This window comes from Suillus clintonianus (genome assembly GCF_016758775.1).
Source record: "Suillus clintonianus strain FC179 chromosome Unknown DEU56scaffold_28, whole genome shotgun sequence".
In the NCBI taxonomy this organism is placed as follows: domain Eukaryota; kingdom Fungi; phylum Basidiomycota; class Agaricomycetes; order Boletales; family Suillaceae; genus Suillus; species Suillus clintonianus.
This window is the reverse complement of record NW_024539252.1, coordinates 229,436-251,828: the sequence shown is the minus strand read 5'-3', so window position 1 is coordinate 251,828 and position 22,393 is coordinate 229,436. Positions and strand designations below refer to the sequence as shown.

At 47.1% G+C, this 22,393-nt stretch overlaps 2 protein-coding genes across 2 annotated transcripts; both read left to right on the top strand.

Annotated features, from left to right (window-relative positions):
* Window positions 1-551: 551 nt before the first annotated feature.
* On the top strand, window positions 552-6,971 carry DEU56DRAFT_735222 (ABC protein; the record flags this gene model as incomplete). Its single annotated transcript, XM_041348438.1, has 39 exons — window positions 552-697; window positions 750-801; window positions 862-927; window positions 981-1,343; window positions 1,394-1,438; window positions 1,499-1,633; window positions 1,689-1,866; window positions 1,991-2,043; window positions 2,098-2,242; window positions 2,296-2,346; window positions 2,395-2,461; window positions 2,514-2,631; window positions 2,687-3,082; window positions 3,132-3,245; window positions 3,299-3,412; window positions 3,462-3,506; window positions 3,560-3,626; window positions 3,677-4,078; window positions 4,130-4,253; window positions 4,306-4,386; window positions 4,443-4,545; window positions 4,599-4,641; window positions 4,696-4,716; window positions 4,766-4,780; window positions 4,830-4,895; window positions 4,944-5,027; window positions 5,080-5,251; window positions 5,292-5,340; window positions 5,399-5,471; window positions 5,528-5,580; window positions 5,637-5,661; window positions 5,710-5,911; window positions 5,964-6,044; window positions 6,093-6,156; window positions 6,213-6,228; window positions 6,278-6,551; window positions 6,601-6,686; window positions 6,745-6,806; window positions 6,861-6,971. 39 exons carry the CDS (start codon window positions 552-554, stop codon window positions 6,969-6,971), a joined length of 4,362 nt encoding a protein of 1,453 aa, XP_041209407.1.
* A 9,071-nt stretch (window positions 6,972-16,042) lies between these two features.
* DEU56DRAFT_294675 (uncharacterized protein) lies at window positions 16,043-17,923 on the top strand. Its single transcript, XM_041345525.1, has 13 exons — window positions 16,043-16,162; window positions 16,244-16,276; window positions 16,329-16,348; window positions 16,402-16,416; window positions 16,465-16,503; window positions 16,561-16,589; window positions 16,645-16,658; window positions 16,709-16,744; window positions 16,914-16,973; window positions 17,029-17,163; window positions 17,220-17,445; window positions 17,503-17,554; window positions 17,610-17,923. The coding sequence occupies exons 1-13, from the start codon at window positions 16,090-16,092 to the stop codon at window positions 17,811-17,813; spliced, it is 936 nt and encodes a 311-aa protein (XP_041209406.1). The 5' UTR covers window positions 16,043-16,089; the 3' UTR covers window positions 17,814-17,923.
* The last annotated feature ends 4,470 nt before the right edge of the window (window positions 17,924-22,393 follow it).

Here is a 22,393-nt window from a genome sequence, read left to right as displayed (position 1 = left end):
TTAAAGATATGAAGGGGAATATGACCTTATCTCTTTCGACTTTTGCTTTATTCTTCGACGGTTCAAACTTCGGGCCTGGACTCTGGAGTCTGGAGGACAAGCACGGCCTTCGGCAATACCGTGACATATTACCGAACATCCCCAATCTGCGAGCCTGTGCCCTGCTGGCAGCTGCGCATCCGTATGCGTACGAGATCATACTGTTTCGGTCAGTGGACAACACGCTTTCTTGCACGATGCACATCCAATGCAAATCCCATGTATAGCTATTTGGAGCTTATCGCAAGTCAAGGTGGAAAACTGATGAGCTCTCTCGGATGCTAAATGAATCTGCCACAACCAAATTAGAAATCACCATTTGATTGACTGGCAGGTGACCTAGGTGGCCGTGAGGCTCGGACAAGGCTCGGAGTCCTTGACGCCCTGGTCACATTATGTCATGCAATGGCCCGCGCAAAGTGTAATTATTAATACAGGGCCGATGGCTCTCCGAGTCTTTTTCAGTCTGAGCAAGCCGCCATTCATCTGGCCCAGTATTTGCTGTTTTTCGTATGACCTCTCAACGGTCAGAAGAATCTACGAAGGGCGAAAAGGAAGAGGTCGAGGAGGCCAAAGCAGTCACTCTTCAACCTTTAAACCTTCAGCTCGATACTGGTGATGAGTATACCAACTTCCGTCAAAAATGGTGGCAGTTGTGGTAAGTGAAGCTATTTTCCAAACAATGCACTCTCCCACCAGGCTGCGAGCAGGTTACCTAAGGACCCACCTCCCCCAGCTCCCCCGTCTCTGGAGGATGCAGCGGTGCGCGAACACCGTACACTAATTTCCTAAGGATCCTCCTAATGACACAGTGTTCTACAGCTGACGCCTTTGGCCAATGCTTCCATTTTCTCTCAGCTCACCTACACCTGGATAACCGACATAATGGTCGGTTATTGAAACCCGATCTCAATGTATACTGTTCTGACGCATATATGCAGGTTCTTGGATATCAGCGCACGTTACAAGCGTCTGATCTATACAAAATGGACACATCCCAAGAGTCAGACGTCCTTGCCGCTAAACTTGAAGCTGCATGGCAGCGGCGTGTTAGGGCTGCAGCTGACTGGAATGCACGTCTTGAGAGCGGAGAACTTAGGCCATCTCTCTTCAAGCGTACCGGCTGGGCCTTGCGTGCTATTTCCAGGAATGATCAGAAACAAGGCGCGACTTGGTCTGAACGACGTGCAGCGTTTCAGAATCATTGGCGAGAGTCCGAAGGCCGGAAAGAGGCTAGCCTTACTTGGGCTTTGAATGACGTCTTTCGTGGTATGTTCTGGATTGGGGGTGCATTCAAGGCATGGGTCTTCCTCACAAATTGTCAATGTCATAATAAATTTACAATACCACTCAGGTTTTTGGTGATACAGCACAACTCATGGGTCCTATCGTCCTTCGGGTAAATAGCAATTTGCGTTTGGTTGTGGAAACCTCTCTGATGTTTGTTATCCCCCTGCAGCAAATCATCGTCTTTGCAGAGGAGCGTTCAGCTGCGATCATTGCCGGGGAACCTGCCCCCAATGTCGGTCGCGGTATCGCCATGGCTCTTGGGCTCTTTGCACTCACCGTGACAGCCAGCATCTGCACCCACCAGGTCTGTAAAATTTTGTGAGTTGAAGATACACGCGGCTCAGATGACGCATTTCAAGTTCTTTTGGCGTTCAATGACAACAGGCGTACTGGCTAGAGCTGCACTAATAACATGCATTTACGAGCGCGGAGTGAACCTCACAGGCAAAGCACGTGTCAAACTCGACAATGCCGTGCTTGTTAATCATATCTCTACGGACGTGAGCAGGATTGATGCGTGTGCGCAGTGGTTTGTGAGTTGCAAACTCAAGCATGACACTTATGCTGCTGGCTGATTGTAGCCGGTCCCTCGCTATTAGCATGCAGGTCAGTATATAGGACCTCTAACATTGAGATTTGGAGATGACTTACTGTCCTCAAGCCTGGACTGCGCCTATCCAGGTCACAGTTTGTTTAATCATTCTTTTAACTGAGGTTTGTTGCACGGAACGAAGAGTTCGTTATGTTCTAATGGCACTTGAAAATTAGCTCGGGCCGTCTGCGCTCGCTGGTTTCTCGCTATTTGCCCTCATGATTCCACTTCAACAGTGGTTAATGGCACTGCAGCACCGTATTCGCTTAGCGTCGATGAAGTGGACTGATCAACGAGCCAAAGTCCTGCTAGAGGTACTCGGTACGTAACCTTGTATCAGGTGGGACGTGCAAGGATGCTGAAGAGGCGTACAGGAGCTATACGAATTGTCAAGTACTTCTCATACGAGGTTCCCTTCCTTCAAAGTAAGCATGATGTCAAGGAGTATTGACAATGTGTTCACGAACGCTTAGGAATCTTCGAGCTTAGAAAGAAGGAACTGCGTGGTATCCGATGGATTCTTCATTTAACTTCGGCGAAGTAAGTTCAGTTGTGTATAGCATAGCAACGCCTACTCATTCAATCCACCCAGTTTGGCGCTTGCTTCTTCGCTCCCAGTCCTCGCTGCTACACTAGCTTTCGTCACGTACACCCTTACAGCACACAACTTCAACGTTGCTGTCATATTCAGTTCGCTGAGTTTGTTCCAGGTGAAATCGTTTCCCGCAGCGTACATAAACATGCACCTAACCCATAGATAAATAGCTTCTCCGGCAACCGATGCTGTTCATGCCTCGCGCTCTATCAGCTATCCCCGATGCAGCCAGCGCGATTCAGCGGCTCACGCACGTGTTCCGCGCAGAGCAAATTTCCGGAGATACACTCATAATCGACAAGGACCAAGAACCCGCACTTCTGATGAAGGACGCGACATTTGAGTGGGAGTCGCACGGACAAGACTCTGGTGAAGCTTTTAGCTCGAAGAAGGGCGCAAGCGGCGGCGGTCCACCGAGGGGCAAGCATAGGAACGTGAAGGAGGACACGGTGAAAGAAAAATCCACTCCTGTTAAGGATGCACCTCTCTTTAAGGTAATGAATGTGACCATGACCATTCCACGAGGTCAGCTCGTCGCTGTAGTTGGGCCTGTCGGAAGCGGCAAGGTAACCTTGTCAAATAAAATTCTTGAAGCGACTACTGACCCATGAACAGTCCAGTCTATTGCAAGGACTGATAGGAGAGATGAGGAAGGTCTCCGGGCATGTCTCGTTTGGCGGTCGTGTTGGTTATTGTCCGCAGACCGCATGGATCCAGAATGCTACGTTGGTTAGCATGATATTGATCTCAGAAGGGTGAATATATCTAACATTTTACCCCAGCGTGATAATATCACTTTTGGCCAACCATTCGAGGAAGATAGATATTGGCGCGTCATCGAGACCGCTTGTCTACTTCCTGATCTCCAACTGCTCCCAGACGGCGATTTGACTGAGGTACGGTGGATGATTTTAGTTTGATGACACTGCTTATGATCTATCTAAGATCGGAGAAAAGGGAATCAATCTCAGCGGTGGCCAAAAGCAGAGAGTGAGTCCATGGCGTATCTCCGTTCAAAGACTCGATTTTTATCTTCCAACGAGGTCAACATTGCTCGTGCTCTGTACTTTGACCCTGAAATTGTCATATTCGATGACCCGCTCTCGGCAGGTGAGCTATGTGGTTTGTCTTATGTCTATCATACTGACGAACGCCTCCAGTGGATGCTCACGTCGGAAAGTCCTTGTTCCAAGATGCTATCGTGGGTGCCCTACGAAATCGTGGCATTACTGTCATTCTGGTCACGCATGCAATCCACTTCCTCTCTCAAGTAGATTATATCTACACCATGAACAACGGCGTCATCACAGAAAGCGGGACCTACGAGGAATTGATCTCCCGCGGTGGTGACTTTGCGCGTTTGGACCTGGAGTTCGGTGGTCATGCGTCGGAGGGGAAAGACGAAGACCAGGCAGAGGAAGTCACTCTGCAAACAGGCATTACAATCGAGGGTGTGAAGTTGAAGTCAGAAAGAGCCAGAGAAAAGGCTACTGGCAGGGGCAAGCTCGAAGGTCGCTTGATCGTCAAAGAGAAGCGGTCGACGGGTTCCGTGTCCCGAGGAGGTATGATCAAGTTTTTCTGAAGAGTTTCCCTGGGTTGAAACAATTTCACAGTGTACTGGGCCTACTTGGTTGCGGGACGCGGTTCAATAACAGGTCCCCTACTCCTTATCTTCATGCTTGCGATGCAAGGAAGCTTGATCTTGAACTCGTACACCCTAGTTTGGTGGGAGACCAAGTCAGTATCTTTTTATCGACTTTTTGATTCCGTGTCTGACATCCTGGCATAGCAAATTCGACCGACCAAATTCATTCTATCAGATCCTGTATGGCTGCCTAGGGGTTGCTCAAGCGATCTTCACATTCTTGCTGTAAGTCGGTTCCTATCGCAGATGGCGGCACGCTCACTCAACGCAACTTACTGCAGCGGTGCTGGAATGGACTTCATTTCCTATTATGTGTCTCAAGGCCTGCACCACAAGTCCGTACGCAACGTCTTTCATGCATCCATGTCCTTTTTCGACACTACTGTGAGTGATTGTATATGAAAGCGCCAAATCCGATGCTCATCATGTTCCTGTAGCCAATGGGCCGAATCCTGAGCATTTTTGGCAAAGATGTCGACAGTCAGTATCTCACTGATTCGCGCTATGGTATGCTTGGCTGAAACTTTCGCTCAGATGTTGATAATCAATTACCACGTGAGTCGTCTGTCACTGCATGGTGAGATGTTGCTTATGCATGGCCCAGAATCAATGAGATTGCGTACGTTAGCTGCATGCTTCGCTTACAGAGACTGACTATGGAGATCCAGTGGTCATTACGCTGTCCAGCGTGATGGGCTCTATCATCATCGTTGCTGTCCTTGAACCATATTTTAGTCAGTCCCTGGATATCATTTACGAGAATATGGCTCATGCTTGCCTAGTTATTGCTGTGTTCTTCATCGCTCTCGGTTACGGCTACTTCGCTGCCTTCTATCGAGCTGGTGCTCGTGAGGTCAAGCGCCTGGGTTTGTTGTTGTATTTCTGACCTAGAAAGCCTCTGCTGATTTTGGTTATAAGACTCTATGTTTCGCTCTCTTCTGTACGCCCACTTTTCGGAGACCTTGACAGGACTTCCTACCATCCGAAGCTACGGGGAAATGAAGCGATTTATTTCTGCCAACAAATACTACGTTGATCTGGAGAACAGAGCTCTATACCTTGTGGTTACGAACCAGAGGCAAGTAACCTTGTACAACATTGGCGGTCGTTGGTTTATCACCTTCCCCCAGATGGCTTTCAATAAGGTTGGACTTCATGGGAGGCATGTTAGTCTTCTTGGTAGGCGTCTAATTAATGACAAAGACCTCATGTTCACCCGATGCTACGATCTCGACAGGTTGCTGTTCTCGCGGTGATCGACGTCTCCGGGATAAACGCTGCCCAGATAGGGTTGGTACTGACGTATACTAGTGAGTCTCCTAATGTCCCCACCAAAGTATACATGATTAACCTTTCTGTATCAAAGCCTCGCTGACACAAATGTGCAGTCTATTAACCAGACAAACAGCAGACGCTGAGGTAAAACTTTCCGTACTATCTTGCATTGGAGGCTACTAAATCGTCGTTTGCCTCAGAATTACATGAATTCAGTGGAACGATGTGAGCCACCAATCCTATGATACCCCAACTCTCACTTACACCTCGCAGTGGTACAGTACGTCGCAGGCGACACGATACCTCAAGAGGCTCCGCATGAGATTGAAGAACGAAAGCCCCTGGCGCAATGGCCCGAACATGGCGCCGTCGAATTCAACGACGTAAAAATGGCGTATAGGCCGGGCCTTCCCAATGTATTGAGGGGCATCTCTGTCAAGGTCAGGGGAGGCGAAAAGATAGGTGTTGTTGGAAGGTCAGCTAGTTTGTTGGATCTACATATGCATGCTAATACAATGTCCCCTCAGGACTGGTGCTGGCAAATCTTCGTTGATGCTCGCACTGTTTCGAATTGTTGAGTTGTCTGGTGGTTCAATCACTATTGATGGGTGCGTGGGTCATTGCTCGCAACAAATGTTGGTTTTCATCCCTTCTAGTGTCGATATATCTACCATGGGTCTTCAAGATCTCCGATCCAAGATTTCGATTATCCCACAAGATGTTTGTAAAGTTTCCCTGTACTACCTAACAACAGCACTGATGAACGAACTCGATAGCCTCTTCTATTCAGCGGTTAGCATCGTAGATCTACATGCACTTGTGAAGCGCTAAATATTACCAGGGACCATACGCTCCAACCTGGATCCATTCTCCCAACACAGTGACGCGGTGCTATGGGATGCGCTGCATCGATCTTGTCTTCTTGATTCTAGCACCTCGAAACAGTCATCTTCCAGTGATGGCGTCGGAAGCGAGCAAGCTTCCACCAGCCGCTACGACCTCGACAGCATCATTGAGAGCGAAGGAGCGAACCTCAGTGTTGGGGAGAGATCTCTGCTCAGTCTAGCTCGTGCGCTCGTGAAAGACTGCAAAGTCGTCGTGCTTGACGAGGCCACGTTAGTCATGTGCTCTTCTCCTGGGTGCTTGATGTTGATTTTTTTTCAGAGCGTCTGTAGATCTCGATACTGATAACAAGATCCAGCACACTATCCAGACAGAATTCCAGGATCGCACGCTACTTTGTATTGCTCGTGCGTTTTATATCTTTTTTTACTCTTGGTGCAATACGGTAACGTGATGATACTTCAGACCGACTTCGAACCATCATCTCATATGACCAGATTCTAGTCCTCGACGCCGGTCTTGTTGCCGTAGGTTATTTTGAACGCCTTTCAACAAATATTGATACTCACACTCTATCGCAGGAATTTGATACTCCATCCAATCTTTTCAGAATGGATAATGGACTTTTCCGCGGAATGTGCGAGAGGAGTAATATCTCATTGAAAGATATAGAGACGAGTAGACAGGTTTAAATGGCGGAGTTTGAGGTTGATCTGAATCAGTTTTTTCTTTTCATGTTGGTAACTGGTAAGGCCCTTATGAGGAGCGCTAACTAGGAGATCGATGGCTATGGCAGGGTCAGTGGCTACACGCGCGCACTAGCTCACTGGTCTAGTCCAGTTTAGTCCCAACCTAGATGGCATCAGTCAAGAACTTGAACTGGGATTGGGTCATACATGCATGGCTGTGCAAATTGATGCAACGCCAATCCATCAATCGCATGATAGCTCGTTGGCACATCTTGTATCGGGTCCGCATCATGTTTGCAAGGCCATTACCAGTCATTACCATGTGTGTTTTTCATTATGGCAGCATAGCCCCATGAACGAGGCAAAAATCGAGGCGACACTCCCGCAACAGATACCAAGAATTTCCGGTGGAGGAACTTTGGGCACGTTGGATTAGCCATTGGCGGGTGGCTCGCCGGAGGCGTTGCAGATGAGTGGGAAGGGTCAGTGATTCATTGTTTTTCAAGCCATTCTATTTTCATTTTTTCTGTCATGCCGGCAGAATGTGACCATGTTAATTGAGAGATTTCAGACAAGTTGTCACTTACGCTCTCCTAGGCTAATTGATGGGTCACCGAGACGACAGGCCGACACTGCAATCATCTCGACACATTGCACTTTGGCCCATGATTTGACTGATCGAACTCCTGAACCGATATATAGAAGCGTGGTAAACGGATCTTGAGCGGAAATAAGGTCCAAACAGCTCTCGAATCGAAAATTCGTGATGATCAAACCTAAAGCAACCCTAGGCTCTTCTACTTGATTGCACAGGTCGACCACAGCAGGAACAAAGATCCATACCGCCTCAACACCTCTTTCGGCGATGATGACGGCGTTGGATTGTGGTATATCTAGCAGGAACGCCATCGTTACATGTCCGAGTCCCTCACTCACGCTCACCCCTTGATTATGACCATAGTCTTAAATGATCCCAGTCTCTGGCCGCAACTCAATGCGGAACGTTTTTCCAGCTATTTTGTAGGTTCGTGGGGAGCCAGTCCCATGATGTTGGTGATGTCTTGATCTAACCTTAACTGTGGTGTCGCAGTTGCCTCCTTTACTGCTGTAGTATACGATTGGGGTGAGCAGTGTAGTATTAAAGAACCACTGATATGCTCATGATATTTCCAGCACTAACATTCGGACAAGAGGTAAGTCAATTCTATCACCGGAGCAACCATCTCACTAACAATGGAACGATAGTTTGAACTGATCTGGGTAAGCAGAGTGCCTCATCGGCAGAACAGCGGGATAATACAATTACCTTGGGGTAGAAGAAACGCTGGTCCCTCATGTCCATTTCATATCTTGCTGTATGTAGCCAATGTGCAGTTGGAACGTTGTGCTGACTTTAGCATATTCTAGGTGCGCTATGCTGTAATACCATATGGCATGTATGTTTGCAAGGCTAACCATTGTCAATTGTATGTGCTAATCAGCCATCTCCCACAACCAGCACCGTCATGTTGAGTACGTCTCCTCACATACGCTGTGTTTATTTCTTCTGACTTGATGGCACACAGTTAGTATTCCGTCGGTTTCGTTGACAGATGCAGTAAGTATTCTGCCCTGGTGCCTGCAATTCCTGTTAAAAATTGTAGGGGTGAGTGGGGTTTTCGACTAGCTTGGTTGAATAAATTAATTGCAACAGCTGTGAGTCTTTTGGTCCTCGTACGCTTATCGCTAACTAGATTTTTTAGGCAGTACCGTATGGTTCGCATTAAATTGGATCACTTGGGCGGTAACTACTATGCTGTGTGGTGAGCTATCCAACTACACTACCCTCAGTAATATGACCCGAATGACATGCCATCTAAGTCATCACGATCACTCGGTTATATGCCATGTACCAGCAATCCAGAAAGATGCTTATATTTCTCATCGCAATCGTCGCGTCTCTCACGATAACCTCCGGAGTGGTCGGTGAAATGGTGAACAAGCATGTTTCAGGAAGTAAGCTTTCATTTAAACAGGAGACCCCAAGACATCAGGCTCATCGGACGAATATCAGAGGAGCTCATCCTGTCAAGCAACCATATATGTACTTATGATATGGGAACCACTGAACTTTCGGTTACCATGATTTGGATACTCACCCTTGCATGGGAGGTTCTCGCGCTGTGTCTTGCGCACTGGATTTCTGTGAAACATATCCGTGACCTTCCACGATCATCGGCGAGAAGGACCGTCGGGGACTGTTTCACGGTGTTAATCAAAACTCACATGCTTTACTTTGCAAGGTGAGTACATAGTTTGAGTTCAGTTATTTTGTCTACTGAGACTTCTGCGTATACTAGCTTTGTCGTTGTTTCTTGCTTCAATTCTGGATATTCATCTCCAACGCTTTCGGTACGCCGATCTGTTACTGAGCCCATGTGCATGTGACATTGTTCATTTCTGCAGAACTCATTGTCCACTGGCGCTGAAGTTTATTATGGTTTTCTTGAAATTATGTCGTTCACGCAGATGTTTGTGTTGGGACCGCGCCTCGTCCTTAGTGTTCGAGAGTTTAACGCCAAGGTCGTGGCTGGCTCCGACGTGCGAACAAGCATGACTACAGTTGCTTTCCAGGAGCGCGTGCACGAGTCCACTGGCAGTAGCGTGTAGCACTGGACACACCAGGACTTGTGTGGTAGTGATTTGCAGGGAGCATGATGATTGGAGTTTCATTGGGGTATTGGTTTTGGTGTTCCGTATGACCGAAATTCATCGTTTCTGTAGGATGCAACCTCCTTGGAAGATATTTATACTATTCTTCAAATTTTCTGGAGCATGCAGTTTGTTTGTGACTACGCCTCATCCTCGGCATGCGAGAATATCACACCAAGCTCATAGCCGACTTCGATGCAGGAACCAGCATATCTATTATTGCCTTCCAGGAGTGCATCCATGCGTTAAGCTGATCGACTGGCAGTAGTATATAGCGCTAGAAACACTCCAAGTGGAGTAACAATCTTCAGGGAGAACGAGGAATTTTGTCTGAGACTGGGTACTGAAGTACATATAGTAAGTCGGTAATAGGTCTCGAAAAAATATCACGAGAACAAGATGAGCCAAATAATTTAGGACAATGAAGGCACTTGTTGATGTTTGACAAGTCAGAACTTGCAACGGAGAGCACCACCTGGGGTGGTGAACCTCGTCGCTTGAATCGGGCGGTGACAACGATGCAACTCTTGAGGGCTTCTCCGAATCCGAGATAGAGAGCTGTGTGATATCCACCTTAACCTCCGTCCTGACTGCACATTCGCCGTCCAGATTATATGCAATTTACAGTCGCAAGGGCTTCTCTGCCACAATTTTCTTCTGAGTGAGTTCGTCGTATCGCGAGAGAATACTTAATACTTCGTGCTCGGTTTCAACGAGATTCGCGAGGTGCATTCTGTACGTTCTATCCGACCGCTTGGACCAAGGAACGGTGCGTGCGCCGAATGCGGATATTGTCTCCAGCGGTACAAGAGTCAGAGCATCGGTATGAACAAATTATCGGTGTACGTCTTGAGTTCTATCCCCTTAAGAATATCCTTGAGTTGGCTGGTTCAACTTCTACTGCAGTGGTCTGCGAGTCCTTAGAATTCCTAGGTGAGCGTCTATTCGGATGCCCGCGATGATCCCTACGCACAAACATATGCCTAGGTTGTGAGCAGAGTGGAGTTTTCAAGCACAGATACAGTCCAATCAAAGTCAAGAGGGAGGTCCTAGGCTTGGCCACTGGCAACGCGGATCGTGGGCGGGAAGTGAAGCAATGGGGTTTGTGGAAGAGGTGATAGATGTGATAGTCCTCGAAGTCCTCAGCCGAATGGTGCAATCCAATAAGGACAATTCCAAAGGGAAGAACGGCGACGTCAAAATCAACAAGAACTAGGAGCACGTCAAAACCTTCGCCGTGCCCTGGTACAGGGTTTCGTCTTGCTTGTTTGGCGCTGCGAGTGGAACAGTGAGATGGATAGACACAGTAGTAGATGGCGCATCATCCAGATCGAGCATTGCATTTAGATATGGTATGAAAAAGATGGCCGAAAGCTCGCGAAAATAACACGAGGTATAGCATTGTACTTCGAGGGATCGGCCGCGAGTACTACAACAGAGTCATTTGACGAGAGAGATCCAGATGACAGATTTGTAGCTGCAGCGACGGTCCAGTTGGGCTGAGCGGATGTATGGTTAATATCAAGGCTGGGCGTGCAGTTGCTCTAGTTCCGATCTGACTTGGGCGCTCACCGCTCAGAACGTAAATGACTCTGATACGGACGCTGTAAGCACGAACTTTACGGCTTTTTCCGAAGTTGCTGTTTGGATTGGAGGGCCTTGCCAAACAAACTTTCAATGAATCACCAGCTTCTTTGCGGACTCCGACGACGAGAGGAGCCTGAGAGAGCAAATTTCAATTTATACACCGCAACAAGTGCTGCATACAGTACGCGATGTGATGACATGCGGTCTTTGTATTCGACACAAGTTCGACCCTGTGTTTATGAGGGTGCAACCATCAGACTACTGCGCGTATTTGGTGCCCTGCCCGTGATATTTTCACATGGCGAGTTATCCGTCTGATCTCTCATTTTACGCTCATCGTGTTCTAGATCTCTAAACATAAGTATATGTACCGGAATCGATCAAGGCGGGACAGAAGCATCAAGGACGGGAACTTGTAACATGCTAAGAACGAGTAAGCGGGCTTCCCGGCGCGTGGTTGTACACAGTTGTCTTTTATAACTCGTGGCTTTTGTTTGAGCTAAGGATAGTGTCATTATTGACCAGAGCAATCGTCCGTGGTTGCCAATCATCAATCAGGAATGTATCGGGTCTGGCTGTGCAAGTTGATGCACCACGTGCTCATTCTCCATGTGCTTGATGGATGTGCTCATGCGTTCTGCACCGGTTCTGCACCAGATTCACACTACGCTTACCACATTTTGTACCCTTATAACATTATAGCCTGACAACCGAGACAAAGAGCGAGAGTTGCACATGAGGCGACAGACGCCGCGTCATCCCACGGCCTGTGCCAGGTCGATCGCCCCTCGTGATGCTATGGAACTCTTGCACTGATGCAAGCGTGGCAAGCTCTCGAGAATCGCATCACAAACAAGTTCCCGAACTCACGAACAGCTTTTCGAAATTCCGAAGTCCTGTATTCCTCGCATTTGACATGGTACCGTACTGCTTTGCATATTCATTTTGATTCGATCAAGGACTTGTGCGTTCTTACCCTTCAGTCATCCCATGTACACTCATCTCCATATGGTTTAGTTACCGATAAAAGCACTGGATAGTGGTATATCTAGCGCAAGCAACATCGTCGTATGTTCATCAAATTCACCACACTCACTCAGTCCCTTCCCTCGAATATGACCCTGGTATCAAATGACCCCATGTCGTGGCCACTGATCGATTCGTATCGTTTGTCCAGCTATTTTTTAGGTTCGCGAAGGGTGTCGCTGATGCCTTGATTTAACCACTGATTATGGTTTCGCAGTCGCCTGCTTTGCTGCGGTCGTATATGATTGGGGTGAGCAAGATAGTATTAAGGCACCGCTTAAGTACTCATGATATTTCCAGCACTGATTTTCGGACAAGAGGTTGGTTAGTGTTATTACTGGAGTAGCCATATCACTAACGATGCTTTATAGTTTGAACTGGTCTGGGTGAGCAGAGTCCCATCCATATATATATACATGACAGTGATTAACACAATTAACTTGGGGCAGAGGCGACGCTGGTCCCGCACGACTCTTCTTTATCTCAGTGTACGTGGCCTATGTTACAATCGTAGCTGGCCAGTTGTGCTGATTTCAACATGTTCTAGGTGCGCTATGTTGGAATACCATACGCCGCGTATGTTTGAAAGGCTTACCATTTGGCGCTGTGCTAACCAGCCATCTCCCACAACTAGCGCCGTCGTGCTGTGTATGTTTCCTCACTACACTGTGTTTGTCTCTTCTAACCAGTGGCATACAGCAAGTCTTCCGTCGGTCTCGATAACAGATGCAGTCAGTATTCTGCGCTGGTGCCTTTTGTTCTCACTCGTTTACCTCCACTCCTATTTAGGGGTGAGTGAGATTCTTGACTAGCTTATCATTTGAATACAATGACTGCAACAGTTGTGAGTCTCTTGGTCTTCATAGGCTCATCGCTAACTGGGGTTTCCAGGCAATATTATGTACTTCATCACAAATTGGATGAATCTGGTGATAACTCTCGTACTGTGCGGTGAGTTGCCTAGCTGCAATACTTTCGTGATGTTGACTCGAACGGCACAAGTCATCGTGATCACTCGGTTGTATGCCATGTATCAGCGATCGGGAAAGATGCTTATTTTTCTCATTACGGTCTTCTTGCCTGTCCCGATCACCTGCGGTGTAGTCGCCGTGATATTAAACATCTATGTTTCTGGGGGTAAGCCTTTATTATAAACGAAAGACTGAAGTGCATCAGGCTCATTGGATGGCTTTCAGAGGAGCTCATCCTGTCCGGCACCTATCAGTGCAGTTATCAATACCAGGGAGCTAGAGCCGCCCAATTTCTGATCTCCCTGACCTGGATAATTGGCACTGCATGGGAGGTCCTCGTACTGTGTCTTGCAGTCTGGATTGTTGTAAAACATTTCCGTGAAGTTCAACAAGCATCAACGAGATGGAAAATCGATTGTTTCATGGTGTTAACGAAAGCTCCCATGGTTTACTTTGTATTGTGAGCTCGTAATTTGAATTTGGTTATCTTTTCCGCTGAAGTTCCCCGCGTCCTAGCTCTGTTGCTGTTTGTTTCTTGGCCCTCGGTGGTTTCTCTCCAAGATTCTCTGTAAGCTTATCTATCACTGAAATTCCGTGTGCCTGCGACACCGTTAATCATTTCTATAGGACCAGTCCTCCGTAGGCTCTGAAGTTTATAATGGTGTTTTTCAAATTTTGTGGTTCGTACGGACGTTCGTGCTAGGACCACGCATCATCCTTAGCGTTCGAAAATATGACGCTGAGCTCGCAATCAACTCTGATGCTGGTCCGTCCTTCACTACAATCATCTTCCAGGAGCGCGACCTTGTGTCAACTGGGAGTGATGTGTAGCAAGGGAAACGCTTCAAGTGAGTAATACTTGTCGGGTTGTCATCTGCAGTGAGCACCAGGTTCATTTTGGAGTTTCGTCATGGTGCTGATGTAGTGTATTTAAGCACTTAGGTCTAAACGAAAAATTGGTTTTGGTAAAACCATGTTGCATCCCTACGGAATTGTACCGGAAACTCACTTCTTAAATAATGAGGAATAGCCAGCATCTTGCAGCCAACCAAATCATATCATATGGTCTTTGATAATGAGTTCGGGCAGATGTCCTATTTTCGGCACTGGTACCCAGAGTCGTGATCTCATGGGGTAATCTCATTGCTTCAATGCTGGGTTCAAGTATGCTTCTACTTGAACGGCGGTGATAGGATATATCCCTGCTGGTTCGTTGGCGTTTCTCACTGAATTGACGTGTCATGCAGGCTATGCTTTGTTGTGTTGCAGAGCACATGCTTTACTGCAAACCTATGGCACCTAGTATTACCAGTACATCCAAACGCGCTGGGAATAGTAACAGCCTGACATGTACAACAGTCCTAGGTCGCGGGGATTTGCTGCTCGTAAGGCTGTGATGCGGCATCAGTGTGCCAGGTAACTCTCCTATTGCTCCATATATCAGCGCACCGATCTCCAAAAATAACACAATCTTCCATCTAATGATCTCGTCCGTTTTGGTTTCGCTGGGGCGGGAGTCGTAACCACAAATGCCAAACCAATGAAATATCAAAAAAAAAATCACAATAAGGCAATGTACATATCAATGTCTATGATGCGCCACGCAGTGTGCTGCCCAGGAGAGTACTACGCATGCGCTTAATGTGGATGTCGTCTCGAGAGGTTTGGTGGCCGAAGGATCGGTGTGAACAGAAAGCTAATGCGAACACCTTGGGTTCTGTCTCCTTCAGATTAGAACTCGATGCATGTTGATTAAACCTCGACAGCGGTGGTTTGCGAGTCCTCAGAATCCCTCGGCAAGCGTTTAGGTTCCATGAAGCGCTTCTTGAAGGCTCTGTCGGCCGAGAAGTGTGCTAAGTTATTCTTCTACGTCGTATTCGTAGGCGAGGAAAGTGCGGTAGTGTCGCCGGGCTGTGAGAGAGGTGATAGACGTAATAGAACTTGAAGTTCACAGTGCGATCAGAGAGAAGAACGACTCCGGAGCCCGAACGGACGAAATCCATTGTCCTACGGCATTGAATGTGGAATGGAAGATCACAAGTGTCGAATTTGTTATTGATGAAACACAAATGCAACTCACCCTGAGGAATTGGTATTACCATTGCCAGTGTGTCACAATTATCATACATGATGGACAGGTAAGTCCGTAGACCGCCGACCTGGGGAGATTTTGGAATGTCATAACAGACGCGTGCGAGCCGCGCAAAACAGTGAGAGGCGTGTAGTGCTCAGGCGCCGGTGAAAAGTCCAATGATGGTATAAACTTGGGACCCGGGAAGGTTCAAAATATTGTGAAAACAACAGCGGTTGGGCAGAAGATCGGCAGCGAGTACAGTTTCGCATATCAACAGAATCAGTAGCGAGAGAGTTCAAGACACAGGTGAAACGTACACGCGTACAAAGTCCTATCTGGATCCGTGTCCTCCAAGTCGGCAGACTAGTGAAAGTTAGTGAGCCGCAGTCTAGCAGAATTTGGACTGCCTCAGGGCCCCGGGCACACTAGTACATAGTTCTGTGAGCGTCTATCAAATTATATCGACTTCATTTATCGAACCTTACAGCTGTGCATTAAGCTCGTCGGTAAACGAAGGGCTTGACGGCAGTACTTACTTTGACACCGTCGGGGCTCGTCGGGGTGGTTTGCCATCAGTGGGCAACCCGGCGGATGTGGCTGAAACAATCACATTAGTCATCAAATATATTGAATTCAAAGTAACAATTGGAATAGCCGCGACTCGGCCCGTCGCATCCAAACTGCTTAACTTGAAATAGATAACGTTGGGATATATAGCACGAACGCTGAGGTTGGTTATCCGTCCACCACTGAATCACACCCATCCTCGAATATGACCGTAGTCTCAAATGATCCCAGTTGGTGGTCTACAATCAAAACATTAAGATTTTTTAGCTATTTCGTAGGTTCGTGATTCACTGATTCGTGAAGAGCTACTTGGATTATATTCGAGGCGGTCCGTCTCGATCACTAACGTAGTTTTGCAGTCGCCTCCTCTACCGCGATGATATACGATTGGGGTAAGCAATATAAGTTCAAACAACCATTCATGTCCTTATGATATTTTTCTAGCACTGACATTCGGACAAGAAGTAGGTTCATAACATTACTGCCAGTCATGATCTCACCAGGAATGGTTTTATAGGTTGAGCTGATCTGGGTGAGCACAGTGCCATATCAAAGGGACGATACGACTAATTCGAGGCAGAGGCAACGCTGGTCCCTTATGACTGTCCTGTATATCGGTGTACGTTGTTTATTATGTTATCATGGCGCAGTTGCATCTAATGTCAACATATTTTAGGTGCGCTACATTGGAATGCCGTACGCCGTGTATGTTTACATGTCTAACAAGCTCAGTGGTACTGTGCTAATAATCCATCTCTAGCATCAGCTTACTATGTATGTCTCCTCCCATCCCATGAGCGTGTCTTCTGACCAGCGGCATACAGTCACTCTTCCGTCGGTCCCGAAACCAGATGCTGTGAGTATTCTGCATTGAAACCTGTCATGCCTGTCCAATTACTAACCACAATTGTATGTAGAGGTGAGTGAGATGCTCTACGGATTTATTGGTGCGATATAATGACTGTAACAGTAGTGAGTTTGTTTGGAGCATTTGGCCCTTCATGGTCCATCACTAACTGGGTTTTTTAGGCAATATTATGCACGCCATAGAAGCTTGGATAGGTGTGGTCGTAAATGCCATGCTATGCGGTGTGCTTCTCAGCTGCAATATCTTAGTATCGACTTGACTGAAACATCGTGCAAGTAATCATGATCGCTCGGTTACATGCTATGTATATGCGATCGAGAAAGATTCTTATCTTTCTGGTTGTGGTTTTCATATCTCTCACGACCGCAAGCGTAACGATTGCTGCGATACAAACCAGCCACTCTTCAGGAGGTAAGCTTTTATTATGCATTGACTAAACCCATCAGGCTCATGATACGAAACCCTAGAGGAGTATATCCTCTCAGGTACATATGCGTGGAACGAGGAAGGAGGCAGTGTCCATCTGGAGTCCGACACTTGGATACTCGGCACGGTATGGGAGGTTCTTGCACTGTGTCTCGCTGTCTGGATTGCTGCAAAACACTTCCGTGAACTGCGACGACCTTCCATGGGATGGACCGTCGGGGACTGTTTCTCAGTGTTAATAAAATCTCATGTGATTTACTTTGCAAGGTGAGCTCATGATTTGAGTGCGCTCATCTTTTGTCGCTAAAGTTCTGCACATGCTAGCTTCGTTATTTCTGCTTGTCTCATCCTCGGTAATCTCTCTCCTGCAATCATGGTACGCCTATCCGGGACTGACATCTGCGTGTGGCCGCGGCTCATCGTGTCTACAGGATTCGGCTTCTGTGGGCGCAGAGGTTTATGCTGGTATTTGCCAATTCGTCTCTCTCATGCAGATGTTTGTGCTGGGACCACGCCTCATCCTCAGTGTCCGAGAATATCATGCTGAGCTCGTAGCCGGCTCCGACGAAGGAACGGGCATGACTACAATGTCTTTCCAGGAACGCGTACATGTGTCCACTAGCAGTGGTGTGTAGCAATATGTAGGAAACATGAGACTTTTGTCGCTGCATTGATATAAAGTGTTTCGAATAAGATTTGAGAGTGCTTTTATAGGTCCAGGGAAACTGATATCATATTACATTACTGGAACTCGCTGCTCAATTCAGGCTACAAGCTGTAGGACGTCTCTCAACTCACTCAGCCCCTTGGTACCTGACAACGAATGCAAGTTCATTTTCTACTACTCTAATTAACGCTAACCCGACAGAGCCCTCACAGGGCATCCCCCTTGAGTTATGATGTACTCAAATATTGCTCTACTTGTCGAACGACGGAGATACGATATGCATTAATCATCCCTGCTGCTTTGTTGGCGTTTCTCACTGGATTGAGGTGCCATGAGGGCATGCTCCGTTGTGTTAGGCTATATCGAGGATCCGAGTAGAATGTATATCGAGTCTTTTGCCTACGTATATGTTGTCTGATGACTCGAGCAAAGCTAACCCAATGCTATAGGAATCTGAGTAGTAAAGTCATCGCAGTACCCCGAGCGAATCTGTTGCTCACGTTTTGTGACGTCCCATTCATTCAGGAAGGAGTATGATTGCAGGAATGTTCATCAAATGCATATGACAGCGCGGAAGTAGCTTGTGACTCACCCTCTTCAAATATATTTATGCGCCGTAGCCAAAGCCTGCTGCGACCCCTGCGTCGTATTTCCTTCTGCCGGGAAAGGTCCTTTCGCTCCATCCCGACTTTTAGCAGATGCGACAGAAGAGCTGAATATGAAATATAGCTTTGGGATGACGGGGATAAGATATCGATATCCCCAGGCCTATAAGATTCCGCGTTCCCCACACACGAGGCTCGAATGACGACAAAGCTTAAAGTCAAAGTCGAGTCACCGGGTTTTGTGAATGATGGCTGGGTATACATAAAGATCTACACTGAAATTAGTAGATTCAGTAACACTGGAAATGAAGCAAGCCTTCTGATAAAACTTCTTATCCGCCCCAGGTGGTCATGCGAGATATCGGTTTCTGCATACACCAGTTTCTCTGACTGCAGCAGCGCGGCATTCACTGGCAAACGGGTTCAGTGACTGCGGTCTTTAGATGTGCTTGTTTATCATTGTTGAATTGCTGTCGCAGTCCTTGAGTCTTCATATCACCATCGCGTCCTCGCGCTGTAGCATAATATGTAAGTAGGTGGACCACCAGTGGATCCAATACGGCCACGACGTTGCATCGACTCCGCTAACTAGCTGGCGAACAACTCTCAGCTGATAGAGTCCTCTGAATATATTTCATTCATATTCTCGATGATTCCGGGTCAGTCTTGCGGCGCCTGGACCATTACATTGAGACACCCCATCCATGACGCTTCTCACAAACCAGCAAATCGACAGACTGAGAAAGATGATGATGATGTGGATCCGTGGTGCCGATCGGAGGTCTTGAGAGGTTGTCGCAGAGCCTTGTTGATGCGGCTTGATACGACTACCTTCCTTCGGTTCGATTGGTCTGGAGAGATTAACTCAGAGCATAATAGTATTAGGAGGGGGCAAAAATACATGATCAAATCCAGGTGACGGGCCAAACTCCTTCGCATCCCCATGCGGTATGGCTGATCACGAGCTCAGAAGCGGCGATTTCATACAGGACCTCTGAGGAATATCATTGTGCGCGAGAGCGTGAGCAGGAGCAAGCGTCTGTGATGCTTGGCCCTACCGTATTATTTACAATTTACAAGGACTTTGGTGAACAACTTGAAGTCCGTGACAAAGTTTGAAGACGAAGTTTGGAAGAGTTCGGATGAGTCCGAGTCCATCATTCAAAATAAGGCTTCTTTTTAATTCGCCGGCCTCCGTTCATTGTCATTGATATTAATGCTGCAACAACTTGAAACAGCGCGCGCTGCCATCGGACATGCAGTTCCTTGAAGACTTCTTTCACCCGACGTGCTTGGTGGAACCCATACTGGAAGGCTAACTGCATGTGCCCACAGTGCCGTGATATGTCCGCGGTGCGTTCTTTGCCTTTATCTCTCTCGAACCCTTATACATGACGCCCCATGCAGGTGGCATTGATACACTGAATCAAGTTAGAACAGAAAAGTATCATTGAAACGAAATTGCTACGATATCGGCGACGATACCATGGAACCTGTAATCTTCGACAAACAGCCAGTTGGGCTGCTCATGCATGTACGAGTTATCTTCGTTTCCCCTGCCTTGTCATCTCATCTGAGCTAGTGATGGTGTTGTATGTTTACCAGAAAGCCACGCATCGCACATCCACTTATCCCCTAGCTATGCAAATTGATGCAACACTGGTGCTATCGGCTCCAAGACGTATTTCGAATCGTGCATTTTGTATCGGTACGCTTCGCGGCTCGGGTCAAAGAGTGCAGATCGGTAGATATAGGCTCATTGATGTAGGCCTGTGCAATCAATGGATTTCACTGATGGAACTCTAGAACTAGTACAAGCGTGGCGAATCACAAGAACAAGAAATCTAACTTGATTCAATCGAGGGCCTTTGGAGTGGCTTCCCTTTCCACTCCACCGCACGGTACAATACTACTTTGGTCAACCACGGCAGGAACAACAAATTATGCCCATGATGCCTATCTTAGCGCTAAGAGCGCTGGATGGTAGTATATTTAGCACGAACGCCATTGTTGCACATCCACTAGATTCCTCACCCGTCCCACGAATATGACCCTAATCTCAAATGATCCCAGTTCGTGGCCACAAATCAATTCGAATATTTTGTATAGCTATTTTGCAGGTTCGTGGAGAGCCTCTAATAATGATGAATTCATGATGTCTGGAATTAACCCTGACTGTGGTTCAATTGCAGTTGCCTCCACTGTCATGGTGATATATGATTGGGGTGAGTAAGACACTATTCAAGTACCAGTGGAATTCTTATAATGTTTCCAGTACTGACACTCGGACAAGAGGTAGGTTAATGCTATTACCGAAGCAGTCATGTCATTAAAAAATTGTTTTAGGTTGAACTGATCTGGGTAAGCAGAATCCCATATCAGAAGGGATGCAGCTTACCCGACACAGAGGCAACGCTGGTCCCTCATGACCGTTCTATACCTTGGTGTACATATGTTATGTTTTAAGCGCAGTTGGCAAATTGTGCTGACTTCGAAATATTTTAGGTGCGCTATGCTGGGATATCATTTACTCTGTACGTTGTCAAGGCCAATCTGTCGGTGTTGAGCTAACAACAATCTCTCGCAAACAGCCTCAACCTGCTCCGTATGTCTCCTGAAATATACCGCATTTGCGTCTTCTTACCAGTCAGCACACAGACAACCTTCCACCAGTCTCAGTGTCAGATGCAGTGAGTGTTCCGCACCAATAACCGTCATTCGCGTTTGATTAATTACACTCTCATGCAGGGGTGAGTGAGATTCTCGACCAGCTTGTTGGTTCGATTTACTGACTGCAGCAGGTGTGAGCTGGTTTGGAGTATTTAGTCATATAATGCTCATCACTAGCTGCATTTTTCAGGCATTATTATCTTTTTCGTAATAAATTGGATGTCTTTAGTGGTAGCCGCCATGCTGAACGGTGAGCTCCTTAGCTGGCATACATGGCGATATTGACAACTAATTGGCAAACATGCAAGTCATCATGATTGGTCGGTTACGTGCCATGTACCAGCGATCCATGAAGATATTTAGCTTTCTTGTTTCAATCCTTTTGGGTGTCACGATCCCCTGCGTAGTAATTGGTGTATTGATAAACATCCATACTTCAGGAGGTAAGCTTTAACCATGAATGTCGTACATCAGGCTCATCAGACAAATTCCAGAGGAGCTTATCCTTTCTGGCACCTACATGTGCAGTTATGACCAAGAGGCATATGTCAGTTTTCTGACTTCCATGACCTGGATACTCGGCACGGTATGGGAGGTCCTCGCACTGTGTCTCGCGGTCTGGATTGCTGTAAAACACATCCGGGAATCGCATCGACCTTGGACGGGATGGAATGTCGGGGACTGTTTTGTGGTGTTGATTAAAACTCACGTTGTTTACTTTACAACGTGAGCTCGTGATTTGAATGCGGCGATGTTTTCTGCTGAAGTTCCCCACATACTAGCTTTGTTGGTGTTTCTTGCTTAACCCTCAGCTATTTCTCTCCAACACTCGCGGTACGCTGATTTATCACCAACTCTGTGTGACAATTGTTCATTATTTCTCTAGGACTCGTCTTCGGTAGCTGATCAGATTTATGGTGGTATTCTTCAAATTTTGTGGAATATGCAAATGTTTGTGCTGGGACCATGGCTCATTCTTGGCGTTCGAGGCTACAACGCTAAACTCGTCGCCGAGTCTGACTCAGGGGCTGACGTGACTACGGTCGCCTTCCAGGATCGCGTCTATGTGTCAACGAGCACTAGTGTGTAGACCACCTGTGGGGTGGCACTCGGTTGCGCGATCGGATCCGAGCGCTGGGTAGATATGATAAGATTTACAATAAACCTTTCTGCTTGTCTGTAAAATTTATGTACCATGTCAATAACGGTAGCGGTTCACATCCAACACCACTCAGCTTGTGAAGTACTTAGTAGGAATCTGCACAATATCAAT

Coding starts and splice junctions, on each gene's coding strand:
- DEU56DRAFT_294675 (XM_041345525.1), top strand. CDS start 16,090: ATGACCGTAGTCTCAAATGATCCCAGTTGGTGGTCTACAATCAAAACA. Junction 16,745..16,913: donor CCCGAAACCAGATGCTGTGA/GTATTCTGCATT, acceptor TGGGTTTTTTAG/GCAATATTATGCACGCCATA. Junction 17,446..17,502: donor CATGTGATTTACTTTGCAAG/GTGAGCTCATGA, acceptor TGCACATGCTAG/CTTCGTTATTTCTGCTTGTC.